Source organism: Rousettus aegyptiacus, unplaced genomic scaffold (assembly GCF_014176215.1).
Source record: "Rousettus aegyptiacus isolate mRouAeg1 unplaced genomic scaffold, mRouAeg1.p scaffold_m13_p_4, whole genome shotgun sequence".
NCBI classification, from domain to species: Eukaryota; Metazoa; Chordata; class Mammalia; order Chiroptera; family Pteropodidae; genus Rousettus; species Rousettus aegyptiacus.
Genome location: NW_023416307.1, coordinates 64,285,729 through 64,309,127, shown reverse-complemented (window position 1 = coordinate 64,309,127; position 23,399 = coordinate 64,285,729). Strand labels below are relative to the sequence as shown.

Genomic DNA, 23,399 nt, shown 5'->3' with positions numbered 1-23,399 from the left:
GTGATGGAAGAAAATTTTAGAGATTAATTAATAAATATACAGTCTCTCCTAGGGAAGAAACCAATAATAAGTAGCCGGTGAGGTCTTGTTTGATCACTTTCCAGTGATGGGAAGCTCACTTCTTCACATGGCAGCTTATTTCATGGGTGGATAAATCCATTTACTCGAGAGTGCTTCTTCATAAGAAACTGAGATATTCTCTGCAAATTCTTCCCACAAATCTAAGCTCTGCTCCCTGTAGCAACACCAAACAAATCTGTCTGCACAGCTGTCCTAAGTCTCCCAACTCAGTAGTGACCCTTTCAAACATATACATCTGACGTGGCATGATTTGCATATCTCCTTTACTCCCTTGCTACCCTCTTCTAGCCCACAACATTATGTAATACTCTAGCAGCCCCTCCCGACGTGGTCAGAACATTCCAGTTTTGTCTGAATTAATGTTGCCAACAATGATATCGAGGTTAAACAGGAAGCTAGATAACAGTTACAATATGGCTATTTTTTCATTGGTATGTTTACTTCTTAGCAATAGAAGCTATTTCTTGTAAAGAGCAAAAGATATGAAATTTAAATAGGAGAAGAGGGAGAATTTCTGGAAGGAGTGTATAAAAAGCTGAAAGTAGATAAACTCCAGGAGAGAACAACTGTGTGAGTGTTTGTGTATATGAATGTGCACACACACAAACACCAATAAATCCTCATACGGAGGCTTTGTGAGACGCACAATCAGTGGAAATAGGAAGAGAAGCAAGACAACTAATAGGTAATAGAGGAAATTGATAGAGAGGCATGAGGAAAAAGAAGCAGATAATAATCATAAAACCTAACCACCCTTGTCAGCAATTTTATAAAGGCTAAGCTTTGGGGACTAATAAGAGGATGAATGCATACACTATGTCAGCTGGGAAAGGGAAAAGAAGAACGATGAAGCTACCTATTGAAACTGGTCTGAAATATCTTTATTTCACAGGGTGTTTGGAGGCAGAAAAGGGGAACCATCTTTAGAATCTTACAAGTATTTCCCAATAGTGTATGTAGAACACAGCTTGTGATTTATATATCTTTCAACTCTAAACCACAGTCACCACAGGAGACACAACAGGGCCTTTAAACCAGTCCTTTAACACTAGTGTCAAATGGAGTACCAACACGTCTGTGGGGCAAAATACTAGGTTCTGCAGGGAAAAGTCAGTCACTTGGAGTGCTAATCCTTTATGATTTATCCCAGTGTTCTTCCCCCGCCCGGAGTTATATGAGAGTTGCCTTTAAAAACTGCTAGATTATGTGCTGCATTTTCTCTATACTGTAGTTCAATGTACATTAAAGGAAAAAAAAAAAACAACCACTATTTCTAAGTAATGAGAGAAACAAACCATGTTACTAAGTTTTCCTGAAACTGTCAAGATAAATTAGCTAAATAAAAAATCAAAGATGTGTATATATATGTATGTATGTATGTATGTATGTGTATATATATATATATAGAGAGAGAGAGAGAGAGAGAGAGAGAGAGAGCGAGCAAGCGCAAATGCACTAACTACCTCATCCACTTGCTGTTCCAATTTCAATTTGGCTTTGCTCATGTTGCTGAGTTTCTCTTCCTCTGAGTGCAGGTCATCAAGGGCCTGCTGATGGGCCTCCTGCATAACAGTGGCCATTCTGTTAAGTTTGCTGATATCCTCATTTAGAGACTCTACTTCCTCAGTCAAGTTCTTCACCTGTGGAAAGGAGACAGCAAGAGCTTTATTAGAGCTACCTCTGGAAGTTTGGGCATAACACTGAGGCCTATCTTCTCTCTTTTCCTGTACAAAAAATCTCATGAGCTATCCACTGTCATAAAGAACCAAATTTAGCCAAATTCCTGATATATTTTTTTAAATTCTAAAGTTGCTTTTGTTTCTACGCACCCACAAACTGATCTGTTATCTGTCACTGCCAGGGAATAGGATCTTCCGGTTAATCAAATATTATCAATAGAGCTCACTGGATGGCCAATTTCCAGAGTGTTGTATTCCTGTATAATAAGAACATCACTGAAGGTAATGTAACCTGCTCTTGAGTATTCGGAGGGCACGTATTGTTAATCCTGTTATGCTTCCTATTCCAAGAAAGTGGAGGTTAAAGAAGAGTTCCAGCTGGTAAAATATACCAATATGAAAGTTCGCTAACCCAGGCCCATGCGCTTTTATGAAGGGGAACCAATGTCACGAGAGTGGCTATATAATCATCCGCCAAAATTACAGTGTCATTCTGGAGACTAGTTGTTTATCAGAAGTTTGACACAGACTCTTCGGCTCACTTCAATCCATACACAGATGTGCAAGTTAAAAACCTTCAACTGAAATGAGCAGAACCTCAAAGTCTTTAACTGGAATTAAAATGACTTCTTCAAGGTCAAACTCAATGACAGAACTGGAGATTCAGATACATCCCAAATCACCTTTCGGTCAACTACGTCACGCTTGCTCACCCTCCAAAAAAACAAAAACAAAAAACAAAAAAACACTTTGAGGCCCAATGAAACCATTTTTGCTCTATTAGATTTTGATGTAATAAGATTGGAACAGATAAAAATGTTTCATGTGGGAGATTAAGTGATGTTTCATAAATCAAGTTGGAAATTTGAACTGGGACAGCACAGTTCATCAGATGCTTCATTTTATGCCATTTCTGACTCCCAGTGCTGTTAAGTTTGTAGAGCACTGTGTTAGTTAATTTAAACAGAGCAAGGCTGGTACCAAAGCCTGATTGGGAATGGTGGCATTCAGGCACCTAGGCCTTCCTAATATTATAGGAAAAGTACCCTGTGCTCTGTGGCATGCTTCTCCTTCTCTGACTTCGCCAACATTGTTTCCAGGTCATCGATTTCTTTCTTCAGCTCAGAACATTCATCTTCAAGTTTCCGCCCCCTGGCAGTCAGCTCAGAATTTATCTCCTCTTCTTCCTCCACCCGCGCAGATAGCGCCTTGACTCTGGCCTCCAGCTGGATCTTGGATTTAATCAGTGACTCGCTCTGCTCTTCAACATTTGCCAGGGTCTCTTGCTCCTGCCATGAAGAGGATAAAATTGTTGCCAACAGCTGGAAATAATTTATCAGCTAGGCGAAAATGCTGCTTAACACTAGCAAAGAGATAATTGCCTGCCCTCTGCCCAGCACTTTCACCTAACGTCTTTCAGAAGCAGTTGAAATAATATTCCCAGTTCTCTGATTCTATTGTTGAGAAGTAGAGGAGTTGCTTGTGTTTGGAAGTGCTTTCAATCTTTCAGGTAGATTAGATTACCTCTTCTAAAGCACTTAATAGAATCCTGGTGGCCTGAAGGAGCTAACATGCCTCTAGAAATCAGGAATGTACTGCTTAAATCACAGCTACTGGAAGCATCCACATGGACACAGAGTTTGAGGTTGATATCTACTTAGAAGTCAGTCGTTTAAGAAAGTAGTGTTCCCTCAGACAATAGAATATTTATAATATTATGACAATACCCCGATGTACTTGTTGAATATATATAGGTATCTTCTAATGAAGAGAGCTGAACTATGGATTTTTTTATTCATAGGCTGAATTTAGAATTCATAAGGTCACCTGCAAATCACTGACTAGATTTCACTATTATTTCCAACTCATATCTTTTCCTCAGTGATTCTGCCAGCAGTAAATTCTACAAGTTATACACATAGAGTATAAAAATACTCTTTCCTTTAATCCTTTCAAATGTACTTTGTCACTGAGTGTACTTTGTCTCTGTCACTGAGTGACCCATTCCTCCTGTGTTATGGGTCAAGTCAAAAATATAGGGCCCAATTGCTTTTTGCTACAAAAGCACCTTTTATAAATTCGAACCCCTCTAATTTCTCTCTACTAGAAGTTAAATAAGACCTCTCCTTTGTGCACAAGTTCTTAATTACCATAGTTTCATTGAAACACAACTTCACACACATCTCCATTTTCCATCTCTAGACCTCATCATCCTCTGTAATATGATAGTTTGGGCAATTGATTAAATATGTATCTATTTGCCTGGTTTAAGTTGTATTAGCTACTTAGATCAGAGCAGATAAAGGCAAAAATTAGGCTATTGGTTTCTGGCTAACCTCTGGCAAAGAATGGCCCAAAAAATGGGGCTGAAAGAGGCATAAATGTGGGAGGTATAGAATAGTAAATCCCCAACATCACCGAGAACCGAAAGAGAAGGGCTAAATTAAAAACAAACAAAAATATCAAAACAGAAAGGGTCTATACGAATCAGAGAAACTTCCAGTGTTTGGGAAACAATGGGGGACATCTGATCTTCGTTCACCCCAGGGTAACACGCAGAACAGTTATTTGCTCTATTCCATTCAGCATGTATGCAGGACTTGTCCCCATCACAGAATGAAGAGGATAGTCCAATTATCCATCATTGTTCCCTTCATGAAATGTGACAGCAGGACTTGGGGGCCAGCTGAGCAATAGTGTAGCAGTTGAAAAGTAGAAGCATCCTGTTCCCAGTAGCAGTTATTCTCTCTTGTACTCACAGCGTTAATTGGAATACGTTCTGGGTTCTACTGGTATTTTGAGTAACTGAATGATTTTAAAAGAATCCTTGCTTCCTTGATTCCCTACCGTGTTGTGTCCCTTAAAAATAAAGGATAATGAAATATCTGATAGCTCTGTCAACATTTTAAATCACAGTTACAATTTGAACTCATCTCCCCCTATCTGGGTTTGCTCTAAAACTGGCTTCCAGGTGTTTTCCATGCTCACCATACTAACCTTTTATCATGTATCCCAGGCTTCGACCTATTACGCTCTGAACAAGTTGGGTCCATTTCTATCTCCCATGTCAGCCCAAGTAGCACTGGCCACTTTCTCAGCAGGAAGAATCATAAAAATTGGGAGGCCAGGTCTCATCCAAAGCTACCTCTTCTTTAAGTCAGATAACTTATGACATTACAAACTATGAGTCTCACAGTATGGATCTTCAAGTAGGTTTGGAAAGGGGCCCAGGAATTTGTATTTCTAACAAGCATCCCAGGTAAGGTTGATATATTCTAAATAGTCTATATATTCTAAAGTCCTGGAATCACTGCTATGTCAAATATGTATCAGAAATATGGGTCTGGGTATAAATTTTTATGTAAAATATAGCCTACTGGAATACAGATGTATAGCGCAGCCCCAAAATAAAAGAATACCTTGGGTCAATCTAAAATTGCTAATTTTCTGTTTTCAGTACATTCAGAAAGCAGGAAAAACTCTTTGACTTACATAATTATATTTGAACCTGTTTTTTTTTTTTCTTTCTTTAACTTAGTATTGTTCTAAGTGGAGTGGAGGATATAATAAAGATGGATACAATACCATCCCTGCCTTTGAGATGTTCGAGGATAGCAGTACTCCCTGTGGGTAGAGAGGAGAAGTGAGAAAGGGAGTAAGGCACAGTGGGATCAGACTGGAGATGGAGGCTGGAATGCCAGGGCCACAGGTTTGGTAATGCACATGTTGCGGAATCTGCAGCTTGTTATCAGGAAAGCAATGTGATGTTTGTTAAAGACAACAGTTCTCAGTCCTGACTGAATATCAGAATCAGCCATACAGATTATTTGTAACCATACAGGGCCTGCATCACACCTGATTCTTATGCAAATCCAACATTGAGAAATGCTGTTTTAAGAACTAAACTGATTAGTAATATTGATTTGGACTGGGGAATGGGGAAGTAGGGAAACCAAAATTAGGAAAATGAACTAGGCGTATACTATAATAATCCTGAAAATCTGAGTAAAGCTTTTTTCAGGACCTACTAAAAACTGGTACTTTAATACAGAATTTAAATTAAAACCCGGAGCTTCCTGTCTGCCATAACAGAACTGTGATACTTTTACATAGTTAATTCCCATCTAATAATTTGTCTTTTTCAAAGATATTCTGTCAATAAAATCACTTCTCTATGAAATAGGGTGTCTCTTTAAGTGTTTCCAACGTCTGTTTGATGGAATTCTATAGTATTTGAAAAGCACGTGCTGTTTTTCAAGTCAACACTGCCTGCAAAACACGGAATCTAATTAAAAACTTGATTTGAAGAACAAATGGCGGGGCCACTCACAGCCTGCAGCTGAAGAAGCAGGTCATTCTTTTCCCAGATGAGGGAGACTTGCTTTGCTTTCAGGCCCTCCCTCTGAGATTCTGATTTCTCCAAGGCTTTTTGCAGTTGCACACACTCTTCTTTCAGTCCAGCTACCTCCTTTCCCATCCCAGCAGATTTAACAAGAGGCTTGATCTTGAAGAAAAGCCTCATCCAGGGCCAGTTCTTCACAGCCATGAAAGCTCTGATATTCCACTGGATCAAAAGAAGTGCATCCCTAAATCAAGAGAGAAAAAAGAAAAGCAAGTTAACTCAAATATGAGTTACTTTCTAAATTTCAGATTATTAATAAGCACATCTTTTTAGTAGTCATTATAAATTCTCATTCGTCTTCAAAGCACTTCTACATCTGGGCTTTTATTTGATTTTGGCAAAAGCCCTATGAGGGACTTCTGGGGCTGGCAATATTGTGGATTAGATAGTTATCCTGAAAATGCTCCCACTACAAATAGCCTTTAAATGAGAGCTGAGCATAAAACAGAGTGAGAAATAAAGAGGGAGCTAAAACCTGAGTGTTAAGTGAATACATGTACACCTTGGCCATCTTCCTGAAAGGAGATAGTCTTGCTATTGTACTTTTATATCCATGTAGATAAAGTGACAAGCTAAGACCTTGAAAGAATTTCACCCTTAATGAAAAGAAAGATTAAAAATTTCACTCACTGGCACAGAGAAATGTTAAAGAGAAGTATATCTGATTTGGTCTGAGCTTAGGGTAAAGAAATCCCACACTAGATATATATTTTTTTAAATCAAGGATCAGAACCACTGAAATGTTTGAAGTTTAAATTATAGAACCTGATTAGTATAAGACATTAGCAAGATCTTTTTTTACACTGGTAATAAATACCCTTTGGGCCCTTGGGGAAGGAAAATGTAAAATCACACTGAAGGAAACTCCTTAATATCAAGCACTAGAGATTCTTAGATAAAACTTTCCTAAAGATGAGCTTACAATTCAAAATTGCAAAACATATTTTAAAAAATCAATCATCAGTGATGGTGAGCACCTACAATAAAAAGTTTGATTAAACCCAAGAATTTCAGATAATTGAACATTCTTGTGGAGACCATAAAATAATTGTTAAAAATTAAAGGTATAAAGAATTTAGAAAAAGAAAAAGAAAAACTGAGCCACTATGATAAAAGGGCAAACAGATTTGAAAGAGAGCCAAATAAAATGTTTAAAACTGAAAAATATAGTCATTGAAATCAAATACTCAGTGGAAAAATTAAATAGCTGATTAGACACACTGAAAAAATTTGTGAATTAAAAATAAACACAAAGTAGGAGGTAAGAATAAAGATGAGATCAGAAACTAACAAACTAGAAAATAATAAAATAAAAATAAAAATTTAAAAATGTGGTTTATTTAGACTAAACATTTGACATGAATGATCAAAAAAAAAAGGCACAATTAAACAATACTCTAGGATTATAATAATCTAGGGTTTGCTCTAGAAACATAATCATAGATACCTTAGGGATTAAAAGTCAATCTAGCAAATTGGAAAATTCAAAAGAAATGTAAAATAGGCCTGTAAGTATTAAATAAATTGAATCATAATTATAAATCACAAAAAGAGCACCAGATCTAGGTGGTTTTAGAGGCACATTTTACCAAATATTCGAGGAGTAGGTAATCACAATGAAGTGTTTCATATTTTGAACAAGAAGAAACATTCCCCAACTTTTTTATTAGGATAAGGCAACCTTGATCCAAAGTCAGATCACATGACAGGAGAAAAGAAAATTGCAAGCCAAACTTAATTATGAATATTGATGCATAAATTCTCATGACTATACTACCAGTGTATGGGAAAGATAATATTTCATAAACAATGTAGATTTAGCATTTTTAAAAAATCTAATATAATGCAACACATTTATAGGTTAGTGAAGAAAAATCATGTGATTATTTCAATAGATACAGAAAAAGAATTTAACTATTTTCCCAGTAAAAATATTTCACAAAACAAGATAGAGAAAATGTCCTCCACACAATACACCAAATCTATAAGGAAAAACAAACAAACAAACAAACAAAACAAATAAATGAACAAACAAAAACTACAGAAAACATCATCTTAGGGAAATAACTTTCCCCAAATTTAGAAATATGATGTTTGGCAAAAGTTTTTAAAGTCTGAAATACCACAAGCTCGTGAAAATATAGAGCAAAGGGACTTTCATACACTTCTGGTGAAGAGTAAATTGGAAAGCTTTTTGGCAATATCTCATAATGCTGAAGATATATATGACCTGAAAACTAATCATTCATACCCTGGAGAAATGTCACTCAAAGTGTGGGCCTCAGTCAGCTGCTATCCACAAACTATCAGCATGAGCCAGCATTTTGAATAACAGTATCCTCAAGAAACTCTTGCGTATGTTCAGGGAGAGACATTTACAAAGAAGTCACTGCAGAACTATTTGTAACAGAAAAACAATTGTAAATTTATTTGAAATGGAAAATGGCTAAATTGTGATATATTTATGCAATGGAATATAATACAGCAGTTAAAATCAATAATCTAGCACTAGATTTATCATCATTAATAAAGTTCAAAACTAACACTGAATATAAAAAACAAATTTCAGGATAATACATACAGAGTATTATTTATATAAAAACTGAAAACATGAAAAATCAAGTCGCCTTTTAAGGATATCTGCATATCTCCATATCTTTACAGAACTTGGATCAAGGAAGAAATACACAAGGGCTTCACCTTTGTTAATTTTTTAAGTATAGAAAACATGTAAAGAGATGATATACTTTGATGATAGCTCCTTGTGTGCATATTACAATATATTCTGTATTTTTTGCATGTTTGAAATATTTTATAATAATTTTTAAAAGTCATTCTATGATTTAGAAAATATAAATAGTGAAAATCTTGTTTTAGAGAAGAAGGAAGTGAAGTATGGAGAAATTAAGAGTCTTACTTAAGTTTATACAACTGATCCTAAAAGCCATGTCCCCTCATCCCCAAATTCTCATAAACTCCCGTATCACACTGAGCACTATATGAGGATCATGGAATATTCTTGAGACATTTCTTTAATATCACTGACATGTAATGATCTTTTTCTTCTTCGAGTCAACAGAAGGAATTAACGGATTGTTAATTAAGCAAGTTATGCCAAATCTGTGGACCTCTCTCCAGAATGTAAACTATGCTGCAGAAAAAGTAAATATAACTGCAGAATCCTTTGCTCACAGTCCCTTTGGAGATTTTGCTAGCTTGCTTTCCATGAGTCTATTAAAAAACAGACATAACCCACACCTATGTGTCCAAATGTGGTGATAAATGTCCTTAGCGAATCTGCCTGAAATGAAGTAAGAGAGTTATGGTTACAAGTCACCAAGGGCCATGGTTTCTGACTCAGGGGAGGTCGTACAGTGGTGAGAACACCTCTGCATTTGCCAACAAAATTCCCCACAGAGATGGATGTGAGATGCACGCAAACTTTTCCAGGTCTGCTTCTGTTATGAACGGTGAGTCCGCATTACCCTCACAGATACAAATTTCCCTAACTTTAAGGAATTCCTCAAAGGGAAGCCTGCCAGCAGTGCAAGAAATATATGAATTACACTTATACTTGGTTGGATAAGGCAATGAGAATGCCTTTTGTGTTCTGTTTGGTGTTTTATGATTTAAAATTTTTTAAGTCCCAGCCTAAGCAGAAGAGGCCAGTCAACCTCGAGCTGTTAGAAGGCAATGAGATAAGAGCACATCGATTGAGGCACATCATTGCCCTAGCAGTGGGGATGCAGGGAAGGGATATCATACCTCTCAGCCAGAATTCTCTGAAATTTGGTTCTCATCAGTTTGCCCCGTACTCTGGCTTGGAACAATGTGAAAACTTTAGATAGTTTTTCATCTTTCATTGCTTCCAATTGGCCCAGAAAGCCAGCTTTTAAAAACACCTAAAAGAAATGTCACATATTAGTTCTACTCATAATGAGTATTCAGTAAATGTCTGTTGAATGACCCTTTGAGCAAGTGATGTATTTGTTTATCAATTCTATTTCTTATTAGGTTCTATTTGATATGTAAAATGTACATTTTAGAATGTTTGATTTCATAAATTTTAAGTTTGCAAAAAATATTTAATTTTATCCTGTGGTCATATTGGTGCCTTAAAAACTCAGACTCTCTTCCCCCTTATCTCTTCACAATTTCTAGGCTGCCCAGAGAACTCGGCTTACGTTCTAAGACAGGCCCAGTCAGGCAGTGCTCTGAAGTGCCAGGAAGGGTTCCACAAACTTTTTCTGTAAATCGCCAGATAATAAATACTTTTAGCTTTGTGGGCCACATAGAGTCTCTGTAGAATATTCTTCTTTTTTCAAAAATGTTATACAACCCTTTAAAAATATAAAACCATTTTTAGCAATGAGCCATATAAAAAAAAAGGCTGTAGAGATGGCCCTTAGTCCATAGTTCACTGACCGCTGCTCTAGAGAGAGGCATTTTTGTTCTAGGCATTAAAGAATTCACATAAATATATATTTTTTTTTTTTTGAGAATCATTAGTAATAGCCAAGATGAGGTGAGTGAAGTATCTGAGGCACAGATTTTAAGAAGGCTGTCACTTTCAGGGGTGTACAAATCAGCATATGCATAATGTTAAGAGTGAGTGCCTCCTCAAATTCTGTGCCTTTAGAGGCTCACTCACCTTGTGCTAGTCCTGGCCTAGATGAGTAACTCATACAAAAATAACTAAACACATAAGGAAGTAAGGTACCAGTAGTGGAAATCAACAGAAATAACAGCAGAAACAAGGCTCTCAGGTACTCAATATATGGGAGATAAGTAACATGTAATCACGTCCTGCAGAGTTCTTTTCCTGTGAGCTCTTCAACCTAGGACCTTCAATTCTCCTTCAAATAAATCAGTCCTTCAATCGTCATTAGGAAGAACTTGATATTGACTGCCAGATAAAACCAAATCTCTTAGAAGTATCCCAAAATATGCGGATTCTACCAAGATCATCAAAGATGAAGGAGAATTTAGTGAATTACATTTAAGGAAGTAAACTTGGATTAATTTTTTGGACAATGGGGTTGACCTTTAAGTTTTTAATTACTCGGATAGTCTTCTAGAATTAAGTACCTAAAACAGTACTTGTGGATGAATCAGTTCACACACAGACAATGCCAACAAGTTGATTCACTTTTTTCTAGCTTGATATGTATACATTATTTTTTATTATTATTTTTTATTTTTTTAGCACATGAAGGTTGATTCGGTATTTTATATCTAGGCAAAAACTTGTTTAGATAAATGATTATAAAAATGTAAATGTAGCCAGGACTGAAGTTTAAGAAGCATAACATTTTCTCTTTCAAATAGCACAGAAGTTTCCACTTTCAACTAGCTCTATTTGTATTTTTGTGGTCACAAGAGCTGTAGAATGCCTTATAACTGAACTTTCATGGGTATTTTAAGATGCACATTCTTTCCTCCCACTCTTCTCCAAAAGCACTCTTTGTAGTGTTCTGGTTACCTTGGTGATTCCCAAGCAGTACTGGGTATGGTCTATCTCCAAGGAGCCAAGTAATTCTTCAGCTGCTTTTCTGCTGCTCATAAACTTGCTCTTTGGAAAGGCCTTTGGGTTCAGAATACAGTACCTAATTTAAAATAGGTAAAGAATAAATTCTGGGGTCGAGGTCATATGATTCAAATAAAAAATAATCTGGGCCAGTAAGGTGAAAGGAGATACAGACTATCTCTTACTAATATGTTCAATTTTCATAAAAATCTTGACAATAATAATGAGATACATGCAATAATCCCTTATTATGGTATAATAGTTTGTACTTTTCATACTACTGTAAAGAAAATCTCATTTGATTCTCTTCTCAATTAGGGACAGAGGTAGAGATTGGGAAGGGAAAGAAAGAGAGGCAAGCCTAAGTGTCTCCATTGTACAGATAAGAAAAATGAAAAGCAGAGACAAATAATTTCAAGATTCCTTCACCCTAATGGTAAGTTGGTGGAGAACTAGAAATATGCCTCTTAATTCTGAGACAGGTACTCTATCTATGCTATCATACTTTGCTCAAATTTGCTTGTTGACCTGTAATTTACACTTTTAGAATTTGAGAAATAGAAAGCAAAGATGCCTCTCTGGCCTACTGCCATACACACTGCTGACTTCCTTCCTTTCACACGTTTGCTAGTTAAGCAACAGCCTACTTAGATGGCAGCTACGATTAAGTATATACAGCATTTCAGAAATTGAATTCAGCCTTCATATCTTTCTTCTGTATATATTTCTTCTGTATGTGGGTCTATTATCCATTAATAGAGATTTAAGGATATTAAAGCTACATGAATGTTGGATTCAAGGGGAAATAATAATGGAACTCTGTCATCATATATTTCACCACCACAAAAACACATCGATCTGTAGTCTAGAGAACATCAACCAAACAAAAAACACATGCCTACACTCTCAGAAGGAGAAGAAAATGGAATAGACTGCCTCGAGCTTCTTGGATCCTGGTATGTATGTTTACCTTTGTTTAAAATCATCATACAGCAGTCGATTTGGAAATCCTTCACGATATATCCTAATCCCTTCCAAGACACCATTACAATGAAGTTGCTGTAGAACCAAGTAAGGATCCATTACACCTGAAGAAAAAGAGTCACTTTGAATCTATGTCTAAAAAAAAATTATTACCTTGGATTTTTGTCCTAATTGCTGTGTCTTGGATTCAAAGAGTTTGAATTTGGTGTTCCCTACATGACAGGTAATAGTTCACTCACTCCCAGCCTAATGGCACTGACAGTATCCATCCTACTATGTGGGAGTCTCCAAATAGAATTTACCTAAAATTCCTTTAACATGGAACAAACCCTTTAGTTGCCAGATAGTCAAGATCATATAAGCAATTACTCCTAGAAAATGAAAAAGAATACATTTTTGCTAAAATGTAAATGGCTGGTATTACATCTATTCACCAGCAAAAAACAGCTAGAGAGAAAAATAAGAATTCAAAAGGGAACTGCTATCTCCAAGTATGGGAAAGGGATTACAGGAAGGTGGGATAAAAAGAAAAGGGAAGATGGCACACAAACAAAATTCCGTTTACTGTTTTACCTTAGGAAGGACTTGGCCACATTTCAGCCTACATTCAGTATCTAAGTTTTACCCTACAGTATAAGCATCTTCCTATCACTTCCTCTTTCATCAAAAGCAGCACCACTACAGCTATATTCTCTAAGAGAAGCATTTGAAAAACCATCCAAGGAGCCACTGTACCTGGTTCTCAGCAAGTTCTGGAAGAATCCAAGCAGCATTTCTAACACAAAGCCATACTACAGTGTTATGAGAAAACCTGGAATGAGATGACTCTGCCTATGCCCAGGGTCACAAAAACAAACTCTAACCCATATATCCGTATTCCTGTACTCCAATCTCTTTCATAGATAGAAACAAATGATCTGTAAGAAGTAGCTAAAGTGGGGTCCTATGACACTTTAACATCAAGCACCCTCATTCCCTTTAAGAACACATGAAGAGCCATTTTGATTAGATCATGAAGCTTTTCTTATAACTTTGTCTTATAACTTAAAAAAAAAAAAAGTCCTGCTGAAATCAGAGCTGACTTGATGGGAGGCAACTGTAAAAGGTAACAGAATTACTCCAAAATAGGGGCAGCTAATTAAATTCCTTGCTAGATGAAAGCAATGTCCCTAAATGCATTCAGATATCCAGCTGATAAGAAACAATGAGGCAAAAACATACAGCGTGAATGAACATGAAGTGTTCGCATTGCAAAAACTCAAACTGCAGCATCATTGTTTAGCATCACACTTTCCCAAAATAGGTCACAGACTGTCAAGATTGGGTCTTAATTACAGGAGGTTAATAAAAATGCAAGATACTACAGAACTTTAGAAATCAGAATCAGCAACATCTGGCTACATATTCCAAGGGTGATTAGTGCTCTGAAGACATAAGTGCTTGCCAAATATACAACTTTGAGGCTGACAGCCTCCGACCAAGCTCTTATAAAAGCCTGTGATTCCAATGAGAAGGCTGGGAATCTCTAAACCCATGACACAAAAAAAGCAAGCCATGTAGATAATATCAGTAAAAACTTTGTTTTGCCATTTAAAAACATTAAAAAAAAAAAAACCTCACCACCACACATCCATCCCCATCATCCTTCTATAACTCTCTACTTAACAAAAAAGTATCCATTACAACAAGCCAAGACATGTGAACAACCTAAGTATCCATCCACAGATGACTGGATAAAGAAGCCGTAGCATATATATTCAGTGGAATGTTATTCAACTATTAAAGGAGGAAATTCTGTCATATGCAACAACATGGATGGACCTTGAGGGCCTTATGCCAAGTAAATTAGTCAGAGGGGAAAAAAAAGTGTATATATACACACACATACACACACATACACACATACACACACATACATATATATCATATGACATCACATATATATGGAATCAAAAAATAAAATAACACTAAACTCAGAAAAAGATGAGATTTATATGTACTAGTGGTAAGTAAGGGATGATGGGAGGAAAGCTTGGAAGAGCATGGTCAAAAGGTACCAACTTCCAATTATAAAATAAATAAGTGCTAGGAGTACATGTACAGCATGGAGACTATAGTTAACACTGCCGGAAGTTCTGTATAAAAGTTAAGAAAGTAAATCCTAAAGATCTCATCACACACAAAGGGTCTTTCTATATTTTTATATCTATATGAGATGATGAATATTGACTAAGCTTGTGGTAATCATTCCATGAGACAAGTCAAACCATTATGCTGTCCACCTAAAACTTATACAAGGATGCGTGCCAATTCTATCTCTCAATAAAACTGGGGAAAAAGAAACAAAATAAGTATCCACCACTCGAATGTACATAACTGAAGAGATTTCTACTATTAGGGAAAGGGAAGATAATAGCCTTAGGAAGGAAGACTAGAGGGAATTCTTAACAATTAAAAATGGATTTAGAAACTCTTTATGGTCCATTTAGATAATTCGGACCAAAAAATTTTGTTATGCTGATATATCCATCTTAATCCCCCAATCGATTATTCAATCCCTCTTTATTATATTTTGTCCTTGTAGACAATGGCACAGAAGCTCATCCAGTTTTAACATGAAATTCACGAAGGAATTTAAATGGTATTATCAAGCATTCTAATGATACCCAATTGAGCCTGCTTTGTGAAATCTTTCCTTACATCCACTTGAATCTCAATTCAAAGGTAATCTTGTGGAAATTCTAGACTTCACTTTTTTTTTAAATCTGAACATCTATCCTTATATAAAAGGGACTGGTAAATGTTTCTTAAAAGGACATTCCACATAGCTCAAGTCAAATATATGTCTTGTTGTGGATTACAAAGAAGTCCAGTTCTTACCTGGCATTTTGTTTACATTGGGATTTATGCATCTCACAAAATGAGGTGCTGTTGACTTCAGGTTAGTCATCAGTTTATTCAGGTTTTCCTAAAACAGAGACCATAACAGACACAAAATCACTGTGTAAGTCACTAAAAACATTACTGCACCTCACAAGTGTCTCTAATTCTATCAACTTAATCTTAAAGCCAAGATGTATATTAACAATAAAATAATGAATTCAAGATGCTTTCCTGCTTACAAAACATGATTTCTTTCCTATGGCAGTCAATATTTATCTGACAGACATAGTTCTGCTGTGAATCATATCTACCTGTTTTGAATTTGATAACAATAATTTATGGCTGGGCAATAAAACGGCCTGAAGAAAGAAATTGTTTCTCAAGCTTTATCTCAGGAAAATCTTTATGTATAGACTCTGCTTAGTCTGATCCCTGAAGGAGCTTTGAGCACAAATGCACCTATTGTACCACAGTTAATCCTACCTTGAGGCAAGGGAGGGGCTGGAGTCTGAAGCTGAGGGTAGGGAGACAGTTTAGATTCCTATTTGGCTAAGGGCAATTCCGGCAACTGTAAGTTGTTTAACATTAAAATACACTTCAACTTTTCCAACTTGGCTAACCTCAGATTTTTTATTGTTACTTGAAAATATGAAATTTCAAATAAGTAATAACTATGCAGATTGTGAGGCAGTTAATATACGAGTAGATGCAATTAAAAATTACTTTATGCAGAGATGCAACCATTTGGAATGAAGCTCCTTTCTTGCGTTTTTTCTCCCCAAACTGTAGAGCTAAAAAAAGAAAAAAACATTTAGAAAGCTCTTTTTTTGTCACATTACCATACCCTGCTGATGAAAGCATAAATTCGTCAAAGTTCTGGAAGCAATATGGCAATATCTACAAAAGCCTTAAAAATACGTCTCAAACATAAAAAGTCTATTTCTAGTGCTTTTCCTTAAGGAAATAATCAGACAACTGTGTAAAGATACTCATTGTAGCATTGTGCAGTTATTACAAAAAAATTAAACAAAAATAAAATTATCAATAATTGTCCATCAATAGGAGATTGGTTAGTTAAATTATGAAAGAGTAGGCATACAATGAAATACTTTGACCTTTTAAAATGATGATGTGGATCCATGTAATTTACATGGAAAGATTTCTAGGATTTGAGAGAAAAAGTAGGTTACAAAATAGTTTGTGCATTATGATCGTGAGTATATATACATGTTTTTAATTGTGGTTGTATTATGGGTGACTATATACATTAAAAAATGTTGGGAAGAGAATACAACAAAATGTTAGCAGTTGTTAGCTCTCTATGTGAGATTATAGGTAATTTTTATGTTCCTCTTTTTAGTTATTCTATATTTTCTGTGTTTTTGGCAATACTCATACATTACTTTTATAATATATAAAAAACAATCTATTTTCATTTTCTCAAAGCAAAAGAATTTATGCTAAGCCAAATTGTTTTATAAACATCTGTGTAGTGCTAACTCATGAAAATGTACAACAAAATCCATAGGCAATCTGTAAAAAATGAGCCAGCTATCAATATAGAAAACTAATAAATTGTTCTCTGTACCTGAGTGACAGCTGTGCTGAGGCAGATGTCACAAAGTTTAATCGTGATTGTCTTATTGATACTCCCAGGCCCTTCAAGTGAATCACTTGAACTCTTTTAACTTCAGTTTCTCCACACGAGAAAAGAATACTACCTTCCATTAATATTTTTTAAATTATAACAGGTTTAAAGTACTTGGATTCCCCCAGAAGAAAGTATGGTTATTATAGGTAATTTGATATTTGGATGAGTCAGAAACTTGGAGGCAAGTAGTTTCAGGGGATGCTGAAAGAATTATGAAAAAGAACATGGATATTCTGGACAATTCTTCTCTTTTATTTCCAGAGAACACGGCACACATCCTGAAGAATTAGAAGATGATTTTTTTCTCTAATTCTCTGCCCTAACCCTCTTTGATCTCTTATGATTAGAGAATTACTCATCTGGGAACCATAAGCTATGTGACCACTATCTAACAGACTCCTCAGAGGCACTTAGGATGCTATTAGAATCAAGCAAATGCACTGCCTGAAGATTATCAGGGGCCAAACACAATAGATTCCATTTCTCAACTTCCTCTTGAGGCAAGCCAACAGGATTTTAGGCATATTCCTGAATTATGTCATCATGTGCTGATGAGGCTGGGAAGAGCTAAATTCTTTCTTCATTCCCTGACCATGTCAATCAGTAGTCCTAAATCAGCCTATGGGGCCCTGGAGTTAACTTGAAGCTAGATGTAAGATAATAGTAGGGTGACAATGTTAGGAGGTGAGAGGATACGCTATCCCACTTAAAGTACAATCTACCCCATTGCCAAGAGGGTATCTGAACCCAGGCTGGCCAGATTTTCTATTTCCCCATAATTTCCATTTTTTTTAAAGGAAAAGGGAAACCAAATATGTATGAAATCCTGGTTATTTTTTTAAGCTGTGTGGACCCAACACAACCATGTTTGAAGGCCAAGTTCTGCTCAGGAGCTGCCAATCTATGACTTTTGCTATGAATCTTGGAGAGCTTCCCTCTGTAGCTCACATTAAGTCCAATTGTGAGGGTGATATTAAACTTGGGCTCAGTATCCTCAAATCCTTTGTATCGTGGTGCAGAGATCTAAATTGCATCCTAAATACATATAGCCTGTCCATCTCTGTTTTGTTTGTTTCTGGGAGATAGTGAAAGTACAATAGGTGACGGACTAGGAAGCAGAAGTCCTGCTTTCTTCTTTGGCTTTGACATTCCATAGATTTGTGAAACTGGGGACATTACTTAATTCTTTTATTCTTGTTCTTGCAAAACAGAGAGAGATTTCCCTAGATATGTATCTGAAAGGGTGGTGGCAAGGATTGAGTAGATAATGTTATCTGAATATGCTTTGTAAATTACCAACTACTAAACAAGATTAGTTATTAGTTGGTCAATAAATATTTATGGAGCACCTGCTAAACAAGCATTTGTTACATGCTTGAGGCTACAATTGAACAAATCAGAATAATCCCTGCCTTCATGAAGCTTAGAATAGCATCAATTTATTATAATATAAAAAGCACGTAGAAGGAGAATTCCAAGATATTTAGGTAACATATATTAAAGAGACTTGTTACTTCCCCAAAATCATTTATCAAAATATAGTTTGCTGTTCTATCTTTGCAGCTGGGTAGAATAGACAATAAAAGCAGGCCAGAGCAAACTCCTTGAAATATATCTATCTTCGAGCATCATTTCCCTGAAGAGCCACCAGCCTGAGGACAGAGATGCTAAGAGAGGATGACTCAAACTACAGGGAGCAGACACAGCTATCACAGGAAAGAAGCAAGGACTGTTGTAAATGCAGAGGCAGCCATGGGTTTCATTCTGAGGCTGAAAAAATGAAGAAAGATTTTTTAACTTACCACTGTCAGTACTGACGTAATTTTCAAAAAGATTTGCCAGGAGTCTGTTAGATGACTTCTGAAACACAGCTACCACTGTTTCATTAAGAAGGTCTTTGTTTTTTTCAAGCCAGCCACTAATGTTATAAGGCACCTTAGGAAAGACATACAGTTCAGGTAACAAAAGAGAATCCATCAGCTAACACTGCAAACTGCACTTTCCTTAAAAAAAAAAAAAAAAAAAAAAAAAAAAAAAAAAAATTGGGTCCTTTAGTTGATGTAATAGTACTGAATAATAACTCCAGAATTTCATTGTGTGACCCAAAGAGATTCTTTGGCTTTACATTATAGAAAGGAAAAGAAGCAGAGGAAGGGAGAAAAAGGAAAAGAGAGGAGAGAGGAAGAAACAGACGGTATTTCCAGTAAAAGCAATTCACATCAGCACTCTTCCACAGGCAAGAATAAATAATGCAACTGTCTCTGACATGCAGTGAGTATTTAAAAAAGCATCAGTAATTATAATGATATTTTACTGTAAATATTGTCATTAATATTCAAGGATATCAAAGAAGAGAATTACAAGCATAACTGTACAGTTTGCAGGTCATTTAAGTTGAAGTACCATTTTTTTCAGTTCTCTTTCTGTTCCATCTAGAATCACTGACTAAAAACATAAAAGCAGAAAAAAAGGGGCGCGCGCACACACACACACACACACGCACACACACACACACACACACACACACACACACACACACACACACCAGTGGGGAAATGAGAAGAGGCAGCGAGGGTCATTAGCAACCTTTGTTGGTCATTGGTTGGAGACCATTACTTCACAGTGACTACTTCTTTATGAGAGAATAAAAAAAATCTTCAATAAAAAGATCAATTGAAATCGCTGATTCGTATAATGTTAAAAGAAAGGACAAATAAGGAAAAACCCATGACTTTGATGGTCTCCATGACTTTCTGAAGCTTTCTTACTTTGGGTTGGGGTGACAGAGTCTATTTTGAGATTTTTTTACCTCTGTGCACATGGAATAATATTATAATAGAGGTATTTCATTTCTAAGTGTTAAAAGGTTATACCAACTTTTTTTGGGAACTGAGATTTATTTTATTCATCTCTTCATTTAATCTAAACTTTACTTATATACTATTGAAGGATTTGGGCTGAGTGCATTGAAATAGGCAGTGCTGAAGGTCTAGAGGTAACTTACCACTCCTGCATAATGGACAAATTCAAAGTGAGCTTCATATTCCTTCTTCTCAGGCTTGGGCTTCTGGAAATGAACCGACTTTCCAAAATGGTTGTCAAAAAGTTTGGTCATAAAAGTCACATCTGTAGCCTGAGGACACATACACTCTTCTTTAAGGATGGAAAAGATGCCCATTGGCTGTTGAAGACACATATATGAATAGCAGATGAAAAACACGCCAGTAAACAGCACTTTCAAAGGTGGGTCAGTGTAAATTCTTTCCTAGGAACCTAATCAGTTGATGAAGGAAAGGAATATTTACTACATATAACTAGCCAATCATCCATTCAATATATATTTGTAAAATACCTATTAGAAGCCAGGTACCAGTAGGAGCTGGCCATGTGGTCAGGAGTCACACACACAAAGTACCTGTCCTCAGGGTGCTCACATTCTAGTGGGACAGACAAGAGACAAATAAAATAAAATGAATGAATGAATGAATGAATGAATGACTTAGTTTCACATAAGTGCTCTGAAGAGATCAAAGTAAAGAGACAGAAAATGACTGAGGTGGGGGCAGGGGGCTAATTACAAGCTATTTTAGTAGGATAATCAAGTAAAACCCTCTGACCTGAATGAGAAGAGTAAATCTTGAATGAGAAAAGTATTTTGAGCAGAGAAATGAAGAGTGTGCAGCCCTGAGGCAGCCACACACTGGACAAGTTGGAGGTCCTGCCAGAGCCAAGTGCAGACAGAGCAAAGCTAGTCGAATGGAGTATGTGCTTACAAAATAAAGTCAGAGAGGTAAGTAGTATTGAATCCCAAAGGTCTCTCAGACTGTGGTAAGACATTTGGATTTTACTTTAAGTGTAATTTTTATTTTAGTGTAATTAGAGATTTTTAACATGAAGTGATGCGATGTGATTTATACTTGAAAAGAACTGTTTGCTGAGAAAAGGGGTTGGTGAAGTACACAGTTTATGGGTCAAATTCATCCGATGGGCCTATACTGGTAAGCCAGAGAACTTCTAATGGCTTTTACATTTTTAAAGAGTTATAAAAAACAAAAACAGGATGTGCGATAGAAAACCTGATGACCCTTGTCAGCAAACTTTCTCTCTAAAGAGCCATATAGTCAACATTTTAGACTCTGTGGGATATATAGTCTCTGGAAACGACCACCATCAACTCAGCCTTTTCAGCCCTGAAAACAACAAATGACAACATGTAAATACAATGGATGTAAGAATGTCTCATTAAAACCATTTACAAAAACAGACTGCAGACTGGCTTTGGTTGACAGGGCTATAGTTTGCTGACCCCTGGTTGAGACTAGTGATAGTGTTGAGGGTTGTGCAAAGTCATTGAAATGTGATATAAGCTGAAATTAGAGCTGGGTCACAACTTAATGGATAGAATCTGGGGCATAATAGAAAAAAGAAGGATGACCAGGCTTTTGGTTTGATCAAATGAGTGATGTTGCCATTGAACCAATGTAGGGTACACATAAATAGGGAAAACCAGGTTGTTTTTTATGGGTGGGGGGTGGGGAGGTAGAATCAAGGATTCTTATGTTTGCATATATTTGTATATTCATTTATCTACTCCATGAATATTTTCGCAATGCCTTCATGAACAAATCATTCTACCAGATACTTTGAGTCATAAAAGGAGGAATCAGACAGGTGTCCTAGCTCCAGAGCATTTCATCAAGAAGACACATGATATGCAGACTACAAAGCAGACAAAACAGAGGTACAAGTAAGATGTCATAATTCCAAGATAACACACGAGTCCTTGGCCCAACAACATAAATTTCCCAATTCTCTACCAACCCTCTATACCTAAGAATCATAGATTCTCAGGTTTGTGAAAGACAATAAAGGTGTTGTCCAACCCATTTGACAGCTTCTTGAATTCTCTTCACTATTTCCTTTCTAAAAACCAGTTTAGCTTATGCTTGAATATTTCCAGAGAGAGAGCTGCAAGTCAAAGCTCTGGACAGTGATATACTAAAAGAAAATCTATTTGCAGTTCAGAATCCTTTGTTCTAAATTATTCCATGGGAGTCAATACAAATGGGTCTAATTCTTCTTAGTGGTGGATTATCAGATATTCGAAGATCATGTTTCTTGATCCAACTGAGTCTGTCATTCTAATATATAGACGATGGTTTTCTGCCTCTTTTGTTTATTCTCGTAGGCTCAGAACCTACATTTTATAGAAAATCTATTGAACAACATTCCACCAATAAATCTTGTACTGAATAGTTCTGGGACATCTTTATCTCAAGAACCTAGGTTAGAAATGATGTGGTGAGTGAATATGTTCTAAGTGGGGACAAACTGCTCTAAGTGAATTTAACACTTGTCTTGCTCTTGGCAGCACTGACCTTGTAAGTTCTTGGAAAGTGAGAAATGAGGAGGAAGGGGAGGACAAGGGAGAATATGACAAATTAAACAGTGGATTCACTGGTACAAGCTCTGGGCTCCATCTTGTACAATGTATTTTCCTACCACACCCACAGTCAACTGGAATTAATCGTTTTTAAATGACACCATCCTGGGAATGTGTCTGTTAATGAGAGGGTTGTGGCAAACTTACATGGAGTGGCAGCCCCCATTTCATGCAGAGCCACCTTCCATGCAGGAGGCCCACCATTCCCCGGGACTCTAATGAAGCCAACTTCTATTTGGGGGTGATGGAAGTTTTATGGAAAATGAGTAAATGTCATAAATCATAAAGTGGCAACTAAACCACTAAGGAGGGTAAAACACTCTTCAGAGTGTTCTCCATTTCTTCAGTGTTCAGGAGGAGTACATTTTCTAATAAATATGAGGCCCTCCAGCAAATTAATTTCCAAATAGGTCAAAAAAAAAAACCAGTAATTATGTTCTGCCCCATAGAATTAATTATTCTATATTGCACAGTAAATGGTTTGAGACAGTTGCCCTCAAAACATTAGTGCTCTAATCTCTCCCTCTTTAAATATGATCAGTTCTGCCTACTCTTTTATATCTGTCACTTTCTCACTATTTTCATTTCTGCTGTCCTGATTCAGGACCTATTACTCACCTGGACAACTATAACAGCTTTCTAAATGCTTTAATTTTAGCCTCTCCTTTTATTTCAAACTCTATACACTAATCCACCAGATTAAACATAAGCAGCTCTGACTATTCTATTGTCCACTGCAGAACCCTCTT

General features: G+C 36.4%; 1 protein-coding gene across 4 annotated transcripts in view; it reads right to left on the bottom strand.

The window, feature by feature from the left end:
* Positions 1-23,399, bottom strand: part of MYH15 (myosin heavy chain 15) — a 138,043-nt gene that overhangs the window by 56,172 nt on the left and 58,472 nt on the right. For all 4 annotated transcript variants that reach the window (XM_036219471.1, XM_036219472.1, XM_036219474.1 and 1 more), the window contains 10 exons: positions 20,212-20,388; positions 19,010-19,142; positions 16,280-16,347; positions 15,554-15,641; positions 12,660-12,777; positions 11,645-11,768; positions 9,928-10,064; positions 6,091-6,346; positions 2,807-3,049; positions 1,545-1,721 (listed from right to left, as the gene is read on the bottom strand). In XM_036219471.1, the coding sequence (XP_036075364.1) occupies positions 1,545-1,721; positions 2,807-3,049; positions 6,091-6,346; positions 9,928-10,064; positions 11,645-11,768; positions 12,660-12,777; positions 15,554-15,641; positions 16,280-16,347; positions 19,010-19,142; positions 20,212-20,388 (1,521 nt within the window). The remainder of the gene's footprint in view (positions 1-1,544; positions 1,722-2,806; positions 3,050-6,090; positions 6,347-9,927; positions 10,065-11,644; positions 11,769-12,659; positions 12,778-15,553; positions 15,642-16,279; positions 16,348-19,009; positions 19,143-20,211; positions 20,389-23,399) is intronic.